Source organism: Botrytis fragariae (assembly GCF_013461495.1).
Source record: "Botrytis fragariae strain BVB16 chromosome Unknown tig00000006, whole genome shotgun sequence".
Taxonomy (NCBI): Eukaryota; Fungi; Ascomycota; class Leotiomycetes; order Helotiales; family Sclerotiniaceae; genus Botrytis; species Botrytis fragariae.
The window spans coordinates 641,201-657,186 of record NW_023500988.1 but is presented as its reverse complement, the minus strand read 5'-3'; the positions used below and the strand labels follow the sequence as shown (position 1 = coordinate 657,186).

The 15,986-nt window shown below is 43.0% G+C and overlaps 5 protein-coding genes across 5 annotated transcripts; 2 read left to right on the top strand and 3 right to left on the bottom strand.

Moving 5' to 3' along the window:
• Window positions 1-405: 405 nt before the first annotated feature.
• Bfra_001376 (putative d-tyrosyl-trna deacylase protein) lies at window positions 406-1,491 on the bottom strand (the record flags this gene model as incomplete). Its single annotated transcript, XM_037331809.1, has 6 exons — window positions 406-447; window positions 509-535; window positions 596-762; window positions 836-878; window positions 1,017-1,206; window positions 1,481-1,491. The coding sequence occupies 6 exons, from the start codon at window positions 1,489-1,491 to the stop codon at window positions 406-408; spliced, it is 480 nt and encodes a 159-aa protein (XP_037195963.1).
• A 576-nt stretch (window positions 1,492-2,067) lies between these two features.
• On the top strand, window positions 2,068-4,193 carry Bfra_001375 (putative ccr4-not transcription complex protein; the record flags this gene model as incomplete). Its single annotated transcript, XM_037331808.1, has 4 exons — window positions 2,068-2,322; window positions 2,371-3,511; window positions 3,563-4,076; window positions 4,133-4,193. The coding sequence occupies 4 exons, from the start codon at window positions 2,068-2,070 to the stop codon at window positions 4,191-4,193; spliced, it is 1,971 nt and encodes a 656-aa protein (XP_037195962.1).
• A 628-nt stretch (window positions 4,194-4,821) lies between these two features.
• On the bottom strand, window positions 4,822-5,427 carry Bfra_001374 (uncharacterized protein; the record flags this gene model as incomplete). Its single annotated transcript, XM_037331807.1, has 2 exons — window positions 4,822-5,068; window positions 5,384-5,427. Coding segments are annotated over 2 exons (291 nt in total), but the record flags the coding sequence as incomplete, so codon positions are not given.
• Window positions 5,428-6,746: 1,319 nt separating this feature from the next.
• Window positions 6,747-8,020, top strand: Bfra_001373 (putative transcription factor c2h2 protein; the record flags this gene model as incomplete). Its single annotated transcript, XM_037331806.1, has 2 exons — window positions 6,747-7,306; window positions 7,357-8,020. The coding sequence occupies 2 exons, from the start codon at window positions 6,747-6,749 to the stop codon at window positions 8,018-8,020; spliced, it is 1,224 nt and encodes a 407-aa protein (XP_037195960.1).
• A 1,671-nt stretch (window positions 8,021-9,691) lies between these two features.
• On the bottom strand, window positions 9,692-13,744 carry Bfra_001372 (putative gtpase activating protein; the record flags this gene model as incomplete). The annotated part of the gene is made up of 1 exon (XM_037331805.1): window positions 9,692-13,744. One exon carries the CDS (start codon window positions 13,742-13,744, stop codon window positions 9,692-9,694), a length of 4,053 nt encoding a protein of 1,350 aa, XP_037195959.1.
• Window positions 13,745-15,986: the final 2,242 nt, after the last annotated feature.

The following is a 15,986-nucleotide window of genomic DNA, read 5'->3' as shown; positions in this document are numbered from 1 at the left end:
TTGAAATTGATTGTTTAATTGCTTTTTTCTAATAATTTCAGCCTTCTGCTGAGTAGAAGCTTCGAGATGGAGAGTTGGAATGTGGGGGTCGGCGTTTGCACCTTCCGACCTGAAGCTTTACTTAAAGTGGAGAATGAGGCTATTCACGTGTGGCATGACATTCACTTCATCAGGAAGGAAGGTCCAGAGTATTCCATATTGGTTATAGAATATTTTGTGGTTTACTGTTATTACGTAGAGAGGCGGCAATTTCAAGATCAAGATGAACAAATGGGATGCCTTGAGACATCTATATGTGGAGATGGTAGCCGCTGGCCATTTCTCTGGCCTTGCGCTTAGAGCCTCTACAGATTCACAGATGTGTTCAAGCATGAATTGTGAATGGTCTGCGATACGCCAAACCTCTCATGCCTTCTGATTTGACCTGGTTGACATCTCGAGTGTTACCTAACAGCATTAGTACCAGAACATACATGTATGCATTCAACCAATGATAAGGAGGACGTACCGGGCCATCATTCACCAAAGCCACTTCCTACAATCAAACATTCGTCAGCAAAATGACCCAAGCAGTCTCAATTGTGGTGTGACCTACCATCATTGCCTGGAACACACCATCTTTGACCCTTTCTGACGCATAACCTTGTTGGACCTTTGTCACAAAAAGTTGATATAATTCTCTAGCCTGGTCCCCTCCCATGGCTCCATGAAAGTCTGGCTTTGAACCCTTCTTCGTTGAGGCAAGTAATGTGAATTGTGAGACTGATATTTGGAAGGACTTGTCAGTCTGTGCGACTCCCATGTCTAAGGGTAGTACTCAATTATCTTCACATACCACAGAGAACTTCTCCTTGGATGTCTTGTACATTGTGTTTCCACTATGAAATGAAATGTGTTAGGACGGTAGACAAGCAAGAACAACAAAACAGCAACTGCATGACTCAATTAATGCCCGGTATGAAATAACAGAGAATCATTTCCAAGATCAAGAGAAGTAAGAGACTCCTCGTTCATACCCGACCGCCATTTTCATCATCCCACAATCGCATTTTCAGGACTTTTGCTGCCAACGATTCTGCATCTTTCTCTGTATCACCAGGAGCCACAGCGGCAAATATTAATATGCCTTTGCCAATTGATGATATCAACTGCTTGTCTACCGTTACAGAAGCAGACAGAACACGTTGAAGTATAGCTAAGCAGAACCTAGTAAGTATCAAGTCTGGAGAGCAAAAAAGGGACGAGGGGTAAAGTTGGAAATGATACCCTTCATATTTACTAGTAGCTGGGTAGGCAAATGACCGAGATTGAATTGGTCTTGTTGATCTTCCGACTAGAATAAAGATCGATTGCTCTCTCGGAATGATTTATACAATGAAGGGGGACATTGAGGATTCCCGATAGTCTGAATTTCAAGTCGACGATATCGACAGGTAGGAACAAGAGGTAGGAACAAGACTCTCTCTATATGACGACCTACTTCGGGACCATATGATGCAATCCCCACTTGAGCATTTATTTCATCCATGATGAATAACAATTAATCACAATGATATAAGATGTAAGTCTTTGATGATCAAAAGAATCATAAGATATGCAGTTTAATTACAAATGGAAATCTAAATCTAAAAATTAGAATCCAATTCCAGACAGTAACATAGATTCATTCCATATCCAGCCATGGCATTCTCTCTGTAAACCTTGCCCATAAGCATTTCCCCCACGTTCTTTTAAGGCTGCAGGTGATGAAGGTAAGGTGCAAGCGAGGCTCTCTTCCCGCAATCTTACCCAAGCAATATGGTCGCAACGTGAAATCCAATTCAAAATTCAGCAACAACTTCTCAACCTTTCACCACTACACATTCACACAAATCCACGCCGTTACTTGGTAGCAAGGTAATTTGTAGATTCCTTGTACTACCACCTTTTCACGCAAAGGCTCAAGCTAGACATCTATACCACGCATGGGGTCTGATATTTGTCAAACAAAGCTAGCCCTTGTACACAACAGCAATCACCAAACACCAACCCATCGATACGTTTTTCCGTACCCCTCACAATTACACGATGGCGGCACGAAAACTTCAGCAAGAAGTCGACAAGTGCTTCAAGAAAGTCACTGAAGGCGTGGCAGAATTCGAATCAATCTACGACAAGATAGAACAATGCACAAATGCTGCGCAGAAGGAGAAGTTGGAGGACAACCTCAAACGTGAGATCAAAAAGTTGCAGAGGCTTCGTGACCAAATCAAGACATGGGCTGCAAGTAATGACATAAAGGATAAAGGTCCCCTGTTAGATCACCGGAAATTGATTGAAACGGTAGGGCATATATTTTACTTAACTGTGGAGTGAGCTAAACTGTTGTAGCAAATGGAGAAGTTCAAGGCAGTAGAGAAAGCTATGAAGACAAAGGCATATTCGAAAGAAGGGCTGTCGGCGGCAGCGAAGCTGGATCCGAAGGAGCGCGCGAAAATGGAGACCGGGGAATTCTTGGGCAACATGGTAGAGGAGCTAGAGCGCCAGATCGAGACAATGGAAGCCGAACGGGAATCAATATCAGCAACAATGAAGAAGGGGAAAACTCAAAGTGCCAAGGCCGATAGAATAGCAGAGCTGGACAACTCAACGGAACGGCATAAATTCCATCAAAATAAGTTGGAGCTTATCAAACGCTGTCTGGAAAATGGTACTGTCGAGGTTGAGCAAGTCAAAGATCTTGAGGAGTCCATCAAATATTATGTGACCGACAATATGAACGATGACTTCATGGAGGACGAGGAAATTTATGATGAGCTCAACCTTGATGAGGAAGAAGATAATTACGGCATGAATAATGATAATGATCGGGTGTCATCACAAGACACACAATCGATACAGGAGGATGTACCAGATACAGATCTACGATCCAATAGTTTATCTGGAAAATCGAAATCAGGTTCAGAACCGCCTCTAGCTGCTGCACGAAGACCTTCTACGCAACTGAAAAGCCCTCTCCCTTCCTTGGCCACTTTACATACCCCTCTATCGACTTTGTCAACAAATGGAAGCTCAAGTAACCTTATGAAACCAGCTGCGGTACCTACACGTGCCCCTGGGGAGACATTGAAATATGCTTCGGCGGCGGCGGCGGCTGCTGCTAGTGATAAGAACGGCCTTGCTCCATTGCCCCCTCCACCTGAAACTTTACCGACCCCCGCAACGTCAGCCAGTCACCCACCTTTATCAGGAAGTGCTGGACGGAGACCGAGTGTAACGGCATCTCCAACAACTATACATTCACAAACTGCAAGTGTCAATCAGACACCTGTGACACGATCCAGTGTTCCAACTACAGATACGCCATCAAGTGCCCAAACTAAATCTCCAGCTTTGAGTCAATCAAGTGCTGCACCTAGTGGAACAAGTGTGTCTCATCCTGTTGAAAAAACAGAGAATACGAGACCAAATCTTTCCTCAAACTCGTCAGGGAAGCAGCCAGCCTTATCCAAGACAGCAGAGGGCAAGAAAGGTTTGTCTATTGCTATCTCATGCAGTTCCAATACTGACAGTTCTTTGCAAGCTGTTCCACCGCAATCGAATGGTGTCTCGAATGGGCTTAATTCAAGCACACCAGAGAACACAGAATCTGTATATCATCTGCCTTCAGGGTTCCAGGATATGCTTCAATCTTTTGAGGTAATTCAAAAGAGTGCCCCAGATGTTTTATCCACAGCATCGCAGAGAATGTTGGCATCATCCCAGGCTAGTGGTCCTGGCATGTCAGACGTTTCGCCTCCTCGCAGCTACAAACCAGAAACCCCTTTCAACACGCCATCATATTACCCCCAAGACGTCCCGTCAGTGCTAGATGACCCTAGGTTATATAACCGTATAGATGGAGAAACTTTGTTCTATGTCTTCTACTACAAGCAAGCCACATATCAACAATATCTTGCAGCTAGATCACTAAAAGAACAAAGTTGGCGATTTCATAAACAATATCAAACTTGGTTCCAACGACATGAAGAGCCAAAGGAAATTACTGAGCTGTATGAGCAAGGAACTTATCGTTTCTTTGATTATGAGAGCACATGGTAAGTTTCACCATATTCATTCTTTTCCTCAGCATCAACTAATCAACTGTCTATAGGATGAACCGAAGAAAAGCAGACTTCAAGTTTATCTACAAATTCCTAGAGGACGATGTATGAATAATGCGCTGGCGCCTATGGTATCTTTTGGTTGGAGGATAAGTTGGCGCAGTGGAAATTGCTCAACCAGTATCTGGCTTGGGAGAATGACCTTAGTTGTCTTAATAGCAAATACTCTTGCTCATCTGGTTTGACTCAGATGAAGTTTCTTAACTTACCTGGCAATATTCCTCAGAGAAATAAAATGTTTGCTCGTTGTGATATCTGCCAAACTTCACCCTTCCATACTGGCTCACTAGTCACTGGGGTATTTCTGTGTTCTGTGAACGGCTAGGGACATGCATGATGAGACTACAATTATGCCAATTGATGAAATGTACTCTTCAAGGCAAACTCAATGGGAGAGAGATTGATAGCACCCGAAGATCCCAATTGTTCTCTTGCATTGGCCTTGACGAATCAGTCTCTATACTAAGAGCTGTACTTGAACGTGATTGGCGAATCAAAACATTGACCTTATTCAGGGCTTATCATAAACTGTGGGTTGATTGGATATTTCTTCGTATATGGCAATAGTAACCCTAACTAGAGAAATCTAGACTCTAATCCAGATTCTCGTCTTTTTGTCGAAAATTGTCCTAAACGGTTGGTTTATCTTCATAGGTCGCAATGAAATGGCCTGCAGACATTATGTACGAGTATGACAACTTTGGGCATCATCACTTTTAATGTTTGATACCCAATTCTCAGATATTATAAGAGGACGTAAGCTCTCCCCAGATTTCAATTTTTTTTCAAAGGAATCATGATTTCCTTGCATATTCCTTTTTGCCTCGTCTCTACCCAAGTACAACCAACTGCGCACAAGTTTTGGACCCCAAAGAGGTTTCGCTGAGCCAACCGACAGCGCGTGGTATGCAACCTCGAAAATGCGACTTTGAATGGCAAATCATAAGTGTCAGGCATAGATAGTATTGATTGAACATTGAGAAGACAGTCCTCTCAGTATTTTTTTGATCTCTTTTCGGATAATTTTGTTCAGTGTATATCTCTACATCTTGATTGTTTCACGGGAGAAATACTAAAATGATATGCAGGTCCAAGTTGTTGTCTTATATTCAGACATGCCCCATTTCGTAAGCATGGGGCTTGTACATGGATTCAGATCCTTGACAGAAGTGCTCGTGCTTCTACAATTCTTCTTTCAGGATATGATGCAGCCTTTTCTTCACATGCGATGATGAGCTCACTGAATGTGGCAGTTGAGAAAGACACAGCCAAGCGTTACATCGGCGTCTGCCAGTTATCGTTAGCACAAGCAAATGGAACTGTACAACGAATGAAGGCAAAAGAAGGCGGACGGTTATTCCCGCTCTTTTCACATCTTGCTGCCTAATGGTACGGTTCCATTACCTAGGAGGTTCCAAATCGCAATGGTCCATAGGAGAGTAAACACGAATTCCCTGCTCTTCAAGATGCATTGTTTTGAAAATAGTGGTCAGCGTTGGAGCAATGATATAGGAACAAGTTGCCCAGATCAGGTTTGAAAATAGATTTCCTTCTACTACGTCCATTTCACGATACCTCAAAACTTGTCTTTACTGCGCCCCACCGCCAATATGGTCAATCAGCGACCAGCGATTATGATACCATGGGGTTTCGAATCTACTAAGCCAAATGCCCCATTTTGATCGATTCCTGTGAGCATTCTATTGTTCTGTGCCTTGCTGCGCATATAGGGCATCAATGATCGCCGACAGACACAATGCCCCTTCAGTTGCCTTTTCGGCTAGCCGGACCACAATCCTAGGATTATTATCGTTCGCCTCATTGAGGCTTGAGTTGCCCAAAAGCAAATGCTTCTTTTTTTCGAACGTTCGCCCACTGTGCCGTTCGACGATAAGGCTAGAAGGTAGCCGGAATCCTAGCTTCGATTTCGACATTACACAGGCCAAAAAAAAATGCTGACATGCTTCATTGGCGAGTCGAAATTTCCCAAATTTTTGAATCTCGGTGACTTCATTAAGTTAGATCCCGCCAAATAAGTGCGAGGGGCTTTCTATTACCTTTCTATGCGTATGAATGCAATCAATGAAGCATCCGGAGCCATTTAAAGTTTTCCGGGGCAACCTTTCACTATGAATATCACAAGGCTATGAGAACTCATTGGTAAATAATAAGCTATGTTGTCATTAACCTCCGTCTAATTGCACAGATCATAGGTGATGCATGTGAGTACTTCAGGACTTGACTGACTGTGAGGGAATGACTGTTAAGTATTGGGTATTGAGAAGCCTCGCAGGTTCCCACGTCTATTAACTAGCTATATCATGTCACGAATTAACCAGAAACGTGGAGATCTTCATATCAATACACAAGCATCACTCTACTTCTTCCTAGAGTTCCTCTTTTACATCAATATTTCTTTCGTCGACTCTCCTTAAATATATCAATACCTGGTAAGTAAACTTTGTTTATACTGTCAATCTCATATTCGTATGACCTAGTCAAAGTGAATTTTAAACAGAAGATGATACCTTTCAAGTGAGGTCTAGACTAATATCATGGAAAAGGGTAAACAGAACCATTTCCAGAACAAGCCTGCTATCTATCATGTATTCCAATTCGTTTGATAAAAACTTGAGGCCAAGGCAATACCTTGATCAAGGTAGACTTCGGCCTAATCCGACTACAGTACCATCAATGGGGGGATTTCCAATGAATCGAGTCCGTTCTGACCAAAGCTCGACCAGCACTCAATCCGGATCTTCTGGAGACTTTTACTCGCCGGTTCTCATGAATCGAAATTATTCGGATCAAGGCTCAATCAGTACCCAACCTGGATCGTCCAGGGAATTCTACTCTCCGGCTCCCAGCAGTCCATCCATGTCTTTCGATTTGAGCCCCTCCCAACTACCGCAATACTATGATGATGGATATAATCAGGGATATAACAACTACACCACAGCATCATATGGTATGGAGAGAAGCTCATCAAACCAAAGTCATTCTCTCAAAGCAACACCATCTAGTCTCGGCTGGTCTCCCGAAACCGAACTCCTCAGACTCTACAAGTTAATTGTGCCAAAAGGAAAGGAGCCATATCTAGAACTACTTCCAGGATACACAATCCATCAAGATACACCCCAGCGTGTCTTTCTTGATCCACCTAGGTACGTCGATCTACACTTAAAGATCCTAACGAATACTCATACATGCAAAGCAATCCTCAGAAAGGCATCTATCCTTGTCAATTCCCAATCGGCTGTCCGGGCAAGCAATTTCGAAGGCCTGCGGACTTAGAACGACATTATAGGCATGTACACGCTGATGCCGATCAAAAGGGTAGTTTTCCCTGCGACTACAAACCCTGTACCCGATCCAAGGGTCCCTTTACCCGAAAAGACCACTATCGAGACCATCTCAAAGATTTCCACAAAGAAGATATTGGCACCGCTAAGCAACCCAAGAATACAAAAGATCCTAAGAAGCTAGAAGCTCTTCAACAAGCGTGGCTCGAAGAACGTCAGATCGATCCGAGATGGTGGAGATGTAGAAAGTGTCTCCGGAGAGTTTATGTGGATGCGAATGGATATAAATGTGTGAATTGCAACGAGGAGTGTGCGAAAGAGAGGATAGAAGCGAGGGAGCAGAAGAGACGAGACGGAGATAGAGAGAAAATGTACTATTCGGGTGAGAGAGCGGATGTGATGTATGCGGCCCAGTGCACGAGTTGTAATGGAAGCATGTGGATCTCGGATATAGGGTTTGGGGAAGAACATTCGGTGCCCTGTCCGATTTGCGTGCCGAGTGAGGAGATTAGCTACGAGGACGTGGAGTGGCAGGAGGATGGGAGTTTCGAGCCGGAGTACGAAAATTCTTATTAGGAAGTCTGGGTTGGCTTCTTGGGGGTGTGCTGAAGGGTTATGATTCGATGAGTTAATGTGCTATGAGACCAGAGCAGTAATTCTTGAAAACAAGATATATTCATCTGCTGGTGTTAGGCTTTAGAGTTGGGCGGTGGATCAAACTGAGTGGCGTTTATAGGTAGACAGACGGTTGGTTGGTTGCTTGATTGGGACTTGGGATTTGGGGTTGGTATTGCTTTTCGTGCTACTTTATCTATTATTTTCTTCTTTCTCCTTTCTACACAATGTATATTTACCTTTTTATTTTTTCGCTTTTCCAAATATCTATCCATTCATATCCAGGATTTCCTTTTCAATATCCTATTTGTCGAAATGAGCCAAAAAATCTTCAAATTGTTACGTCAATTTTCGGCATGGCAACAACATTGCTTCACCTTTTTTCTCTAGTTCTCTTTCTCTTTCTCTTTCTTACTTCCTCCTTTTTCTACTCACTCTCATCCCTTCCTTCAAATCTTCTCTATCTCCTCTCTCCTTTCTTTCTCTACAATTAATTTCCATTTTCAAAATAGATATATATCAAATTCTCTTCTCCAAAATATCAAACCACCCCCCTCCCAAAAGAACAACCCCATTTTGCTTTCAGAAAAAGCATCCGGCGCGGAGTTTCAGGAAAAGAGAACGAGAAGGGTGTTTTAATTGGAGATGGAGTTGATACTTGGATGGGTGTTGAGGCTGAGACTGAGAAAGGAGACTGGCAAAAACATATCATGTCATATCATATCATATCATATCATCATATCATATCATATCATCATAGCACAGCATGACATACCTATCACGATAAACAAACAACTTACATGCAGTATGAACATACAACAGCATAGCATCACAGCGACAATACATCAATCTCCATTCTCTGGCATTTTGAACACGGAACGGGAATGCATTTCCCTGATTGGTTGATGAATTAGTGGATGAGTGGATGGGTCATAGAGGTATGAAGTACGGACTCAGTAGTATCTCTCCCAGAATATTCATTTCCATATTCTCCATCTTCCATTTATGATTCTTCTTGTACCGTGTGATCTAATCCAATCCAATTCAATCCATCCACGCTCCAGAAAAATAACCTAAATACGTATTATTAGTCGGAGAAGATATATTTATCTTTCTATTTATATTCCTATTTATATTTGCAGCGAGAGTGACGAATATAAGATGCGAGGTATGGAATATGAATTATAGACAGCCTGGCGGTCAAAAAATAATGAGCAAAGCAGCTCTAGAAGAGAACTCTTAAGAAGCAGATACGATGCGTAGAAAGCTTGTGGAGTTTCCCGGCCACTACCCCCTCCCCCAAAAAGGACGGATATTTTTAAGGATGCTGTGAAAATAACTGTCAAGATGAAAGGAAATGGTGTACATGTAAATACAGCTTAATACACACACACATAGAGTAAATACAAAGGCAGACAGTGTAGCATGAACATAAATATAGATATTCATAAATATATTATAAATATTTAATTCAACATAAGAATATTGACAGCAAAAGTAATAATATATATATAGATGCTCAATATAGAATTTTACAAGACGAAAGCGCTCTCTCCTTTGTTCTTCGCCACACTTTCCTCATCCTTCTTATCTTCTCCCTCTCGTTACTGACTCCGCTCTCCTCTTCTCATACTAAAACATACCCCCATCACCCCTTCCTTCTCTCTGTATATGTCCCCAACTCCCCATCGTAGGCGACACAATTTCCTCTCTGAAGCCTTCTCCTCTCGCGCCCCTTCCATTTCCAGTATCAATACTCATCCCCTCTGGGATACCCATCCCCATCCCTGTTGCAGGTGCAGGCGCCATTATGAAACCCCCATCATTACTACTTCCACTCCCCTGACTCTTGGGTTCCTGTTTTCCCTTCCTCCTCAATCCTCCTAGAAAACTCCTACTTTGTTTTTCCTGTCTATTAAATCCAAGTCCCCCTAACCCCTTTCCCCCTGGCGGACTAGAGGCTTGCATACCCAACTGTTGTGCGCTGTGATCTAACGGTGGTGCATAAGGTCTCTGATATTTTGAATCTTTCCCAAAAGTTGCCTCCCAGAAATTATGTTTCTCTTTCTTTTCTTTATCTTTGTCTTTGCTGTTTAAGATAGAGATCGTACCTATTTTTTCACTTCCACTGCCTGCGGAACCGGGAGCGCGAAGATATGTTTGGCTTGTATTATTTATACTTGTGGCATTGCTGTTACTCATTGAGTAGTCCTGCCAAGGAGGTGGGAGGATAGAATGTTGGTGTTCTGAATCTGGTTGATAATACGATTGTGTTGGAGGAAGTGGGAGAATTTGAGGGGATTCGTGGAAATTTGTATTTTGAAGACCTTCGACTATATCTTCGAATTGGAGAGAAACCTGATCGGCAACGCGATCACCGTACTCTTCGGCTTTGAGTATGCATTCATCGGTGCGCTTCTTGAGAGTTATACACAACTCGTTGAACTCTGCAAGATCGCCTTCAAAATATTGAGTCATGGAATGCGAGGTTCCTTCTAGCCATAATTTAACCAAGTCGGCAAAACTTCGTGCATGATCAATCAGATACGGCAAAGAGGGAAATCCTTCTCTAGAAGTGGGAGGTAGTCTTGCGAGAATGGTGATGGGCGTGGAATACGACGCAGGAACCGCAAATGTTGTACGATCCGGGGCTATAGCACAAATAGAATCGAGAAAATCCTTCACACCTTGACGATGCTGATAAAGAAATTTGTTCATCGGTTCCATCCATGACTCTTTTTGACCAAAACTTGATAAGTTTGCCAAGGCTTGTAAACTTTTTGCTATCAAAGTGAATGTTCGCTGAGCTTTCGGTTGGGGATGATCTGGGAGTAGTCCAAACAATTTTGGATTAAGAATTGCTGGACAGAAAAATCGTAAAAATATAAATCCAGAGACACTAGTATATGCAACAGTACGAAGAAAATCTCCGTATCTATCTTCGGCAACTGCACGGATGTACTTGAAGATCTGTCGCAATTCTGGTGGACATCGAGTCGCAGAATCTGCTATTGATCTCCAGACGTCAGTAGTTAGAGCAATCAACGAGACCCAATTCTTCTCGAATGCACCGTCATTATCAATCCTAGATGGGTCGACTTCGCAATCAGGGTTAATGTTGTTGATGGTACGAATTTGATCTCCCAAGATTTCAGAGAGATATTCCTTCCCAACTCGTCTCATGTGAAAATCGAGAGCTTGTGTTAGTAAGGAATTTCCTCGGAACAAAAGATTCGCTTCAGTATTGAGACTTTTCCCCATATCTCGAACCGATTGTTCCCGCTCAATGGACGTGAAGGAAACCTCATTTGAGCCAATCCTCCTGCTGTATCTAAGTCGTTTTGTTGGTGCTTCTTTTCCAATGCCATCGATTTCGTCTTCAACTAGGGCTTTTAGCCATTCTGATCCGTTTCCTGATACTTGGAATATATTTATCAGTGTTTCAGATAATTGTCTGAGATTATTGGGTATGACTTGAGATATTTGAAGTGTCAACCCATTGTTGAAATTATGGAGAAGCTCAGAGATTGGTTGATAATCTTTAGCAAGAAGTACAACAACTTCATCATGTCGAAGTTTCATTAGCATCTCCCCAACCTGCTCTTGATTTTGATCCAAAATTGGCCACCATGCCTCATTATCCTTGCCTCGCTCGAGCTTGTCAACAGATATTTCAACTACTCCACAGATAGTTTCTACTTGCTGGTCCGCCATTTGAACGCTTGAACTTGATAAGAATCCTTGCACGGTTAGTTGTGACATTTCCATACGTTTCAAAACTATCGATAGTTTTGGTAAATAAGGAGGCAGATCCGTGAATTCGCACTCTTCTCGCCAAAATGGATTTCTAGTCTCCAGCTTTGTTATTGTACGGGCGCGAACCTCACCATCAAGCATGACCTCTGCAAAGTAGTCACCGAGAATCCCATCTGGCTCTGGCCTTACCGAATGCCTGCCATACTGGGGTAACTCTGCCCTTATGCCAGATTTCCGAAATTTAGCTTCAACGATTCGCATGTTGAGAGACTTCTCAATTCGGAACATATCGTTAGTTGAAGAAGGATATTCCTCAGGCAATTCCTCACCTTCGGCATTAGCTTCTATCTGCGGTGGGTTATCATGACCATATATTTCTGGAATTGTGAAAGCCCTCAAAAGACATAACCACACTTCGAATACCAATCGTGATTCTAATGCTAGGTAGATAGGTCTAAATATGGACAAGTCTGTGGATGTAGAAGTGTACTGTGGAAATATGGCAATGCAATATTCTTCTCCCAGTACTGACTTGTCAAGCTTTTGTATTGCGCTTCTGGACAATTGTGGGAGCTGAACGACTGAAAGCAATAAAGCATCATTTTCGGTCAAGACCTTGAGATCGCCATTATCCTGAAGTATACAGGATATCCTACGCCACTGTTGTCCAGAGTTACGCAGATGTCGCGTCGAACGACGAGTGATAATGGACTCGGGGGATAGGGGTGGCCCTTTGTCCCACAAAAGGAGCTTGGCTACTTTGATAATATTTGAGTCTTTATTACTATACGCGGAACCTCGTCGATCCACTGCTGCTGGGCGTCTGTCGTCGTGATGTCCTATTGGAGATTTCAGCGGACTTGTCAAAGACGACGCTAACCTGATCTGTTGCCATGGTAGTATCGCTGCTAACCAGGGATCAAATTCAGCAGGGTCGGTTGGTAAAAGACGAAGGTCTAAACCGAGAGTTGGATTCAATACCTCCAGACACCTTACTTGTCGTTCCAATGAGTATATGATTGGTTTGACCCTACATCCTCGTAGGTCGGTTGCTACAGCAATATGAAAAGGTCCTTTATCGTCGTCCTCATACATTAAAGCGCCTTTCACGTTGTCAATATAACACACACCTCGATACCATTGCCCGCGGTCTACTGTCTGATACTCGACTTCACCCCTCATACGACCGCGTAAACTTTTCATAAGACCCAATATTTTCTTAGTGTTCCCAGTAGGCACAGGATCTGGAAGAGAATCGACGGCAGGTATATCTACAAATGCTTGAAATGGCGAAGTCGGCCGTGAATGCTTCTTAACCAATCGCCTACCCGACCCCTTTTCCTTTTTAAGAGAGTTGGATTTAGTCAATGTGTTTCTGTTAGAAGTAGATGGATGTCCGATGGCAGTATTAGTATCGGGTCGTGGCTCGATGTCATGGAAAGATGATGAGTTTGTGGAATGTATTGAGCCAATTCGCTGTCTATTCCTAGGAGCCCCTCCCGATCCTGATCTTTTGCGTGTGGTAGCATCTACGGTATATGTTCGAGGTCGAGATCGAAGACTCATGGTACTCTGAGGAGGCTTGTCAATAGAGTCACTGCTATATGAATCATGGAAAACAAGGCCTTGACGGCGTTCTCTAGGCTTCTCTCCGCCAGGTATCGATCGCGGCGATGTTTGCACAGATGGAAAGAGTCTAGGTGGAGTCTCTAGTATGCTTAAATTGTCGTCTGTTACCTCGACAGGTTCGGGTGTAACTGTGCGAATAGTTGTATCCAAGCCAGGACCCCGCGATCGTCGTGGCTCACTCGGAGAGAACCTTCGTGCCAATGTCTCTGCCGCATTTTCTCCCCAGTCCCGCACAGTGTTTTCCCTTCCAGACGTCCCATTATGATCTCTGGTATCCATACCTGGTGACAATAGACTCATCCCGCGATTCCTTCCTGTGGAAGTTTAGAAAACCATGCCTAACCATCCAAACCTCAAAAAGATGGCGGCCCCGGTGATGTTAGAGAATTTGACGACCTCGCGTGTTCGAGTCTTGATAAGTGCGGAAGCATGCAAGCAGAGTTGTCGAAGATGGCATGGATTCGTACTGAACAATTTGAATTGAAGATCTTCGATACAAGCTGTGGCGTACGTGGGGAAGTCTGAGATGTGCGCAATTGATTGTGAAGCTTCTGCCAGTCTTTGTACCGCGCAAATAGCGTAGATCTTTGGATTGAATGACAAAGCTTTTCTTTTCCTTTTACCGATAGAATTGAGTCCGCTTCAAAGGTGCCTTATGGTTTCCCAATACCGATTGCGAGAATTGAGAGTTCTTCATCATCACTAGCCATATACCATCCATAACAAGTTTAACCAAGATTCCGTCGAATCAACTTTAGCGGGTCGATTTTTTCCCTTTGGAGTATAGAGGTCGGAGCTTTCAAGGGTTGAGAGTTTACTAGTAGAGCTGGGCTGCTGGGCTGCTGGGGGGGGGGGGATGGAATATTCCAGTCAAGGGCCAGGCTTAACGTAGTAAGAAAAAAGGGAACAAATAAGGCCCGACGCCTTAAGTGGAGGAGAAGAGAAATGCAATTGCCTGTCGCCTTATATAGAAAGATTCAGGTTGGGAGCCAATTGACTGGGTAGGTGATATCTATGGAGAATTCAGGGGATGAAGTAGATGACGGGCAATTAGTGAATCAAAAGGACAGGAGAAAAGAATTGGGGGGAAGGTGATGATGCAAAGGTACGTGTTGTATTCTGATTGTAAAGAACTACGAGAAAGGGACATGTACGAAGTCTGTACGAAGCTACGAGCTTTTGACGATGTTGTTATGATGAAGCATTTTGATAAGTATGAGTGAGTTGTGCTTTTTCGGTTGTATCGGGGCACAATCCAGAGAATCCTTGCTCAATATCCGGTAGTGAGGAAAGGAATGATAATAAAAAGTATATTTCGGGGAACTTCTGGAAACAAGGTAAAACAAGGTACTTGTGATAATTGGGTACCAATCAAATCGTAGATATCTCCAAGATTGCAACGGTTGGTATTATCGCGGCTAATGATGAAAGTCATGGTACATGAGATCTTAATTCATACTTAGTACTGTTTCAACATTCATCCCACCGGTAGACGTGACGAGTACTGGGGAGGTACCAGACACCATCTACTGTGTCGGTATATGGAAGTTGACATCTACCTACTCAAGACATTCATTCTCGCACGTCAACACATCGACAAGGTATGTAAGACTCGTAGGTAGGCATTGATTAACACCCAGGTAGTATACGTAGTTGCCAAAATCATCGCAGCCAGCATTTAACCAATGCCCCTCAAAAAACTCTTATCACATCTCTAATCACCTGTTCCAAATCACATTTGAAGAGTACGTACAACAACTCTACCACTTCCCACAATACATCCACCGTTTTTTGTGGGCATATCAATGTTGCTAGCTACACTTATTACTAGGCGGATATTGACCAAAAGGAAAAGAACCTTGGTATTGAGAAAACATCACGGAAGTTGGGAATTCTCGGGTAATGCGATTGATGGAGGGGAAAGAAAGATGTCATAAATCATCTGCAATTTCACAGACGAATTTGTATCGTGTATCATTTTCATCTACAAACCCCCTTCTCTGACTCTATACTTTTCTCCTCACGATATTAAATCCAGAAATCGCTGCGCATCCAATTTGAGACATTAGACAGATGAAATAGTATCTGGTATGGATAATATATCAGTAATACTTACGTATTCATACAATATAATTCATCCCTCGCAATATCTGTTATAGTATCTCAATTAAGTGAACGACTCATATCATCAAGGTATTACCTCAACCCCCTTCTCCCAGAGTGAGGAGCCTTAGTTTAAAACATGAAATGAAACACACGGACAACCATGACGGCATATCATATCATCAATCATCTGATAAGTGCGACTAAGAATTTAAATTGCTCCACGTCAGTCGTTAAAAACTACCCATCCCAAGGTCGAATGAATAAATAAAATAAAGAATAAGATAAGTCCTAATCCGGAACGCCAGTTACTGTTCGCTCAATCGAGTATCTCATGTACACAGCAATCCATACCCCTTCCCCTTGTCCCAAACTGCAATTGTTCCAACCCTACAAAGCTCGCTGGATGTACAGCAAGCAGTAACTGAATAGTAAACAT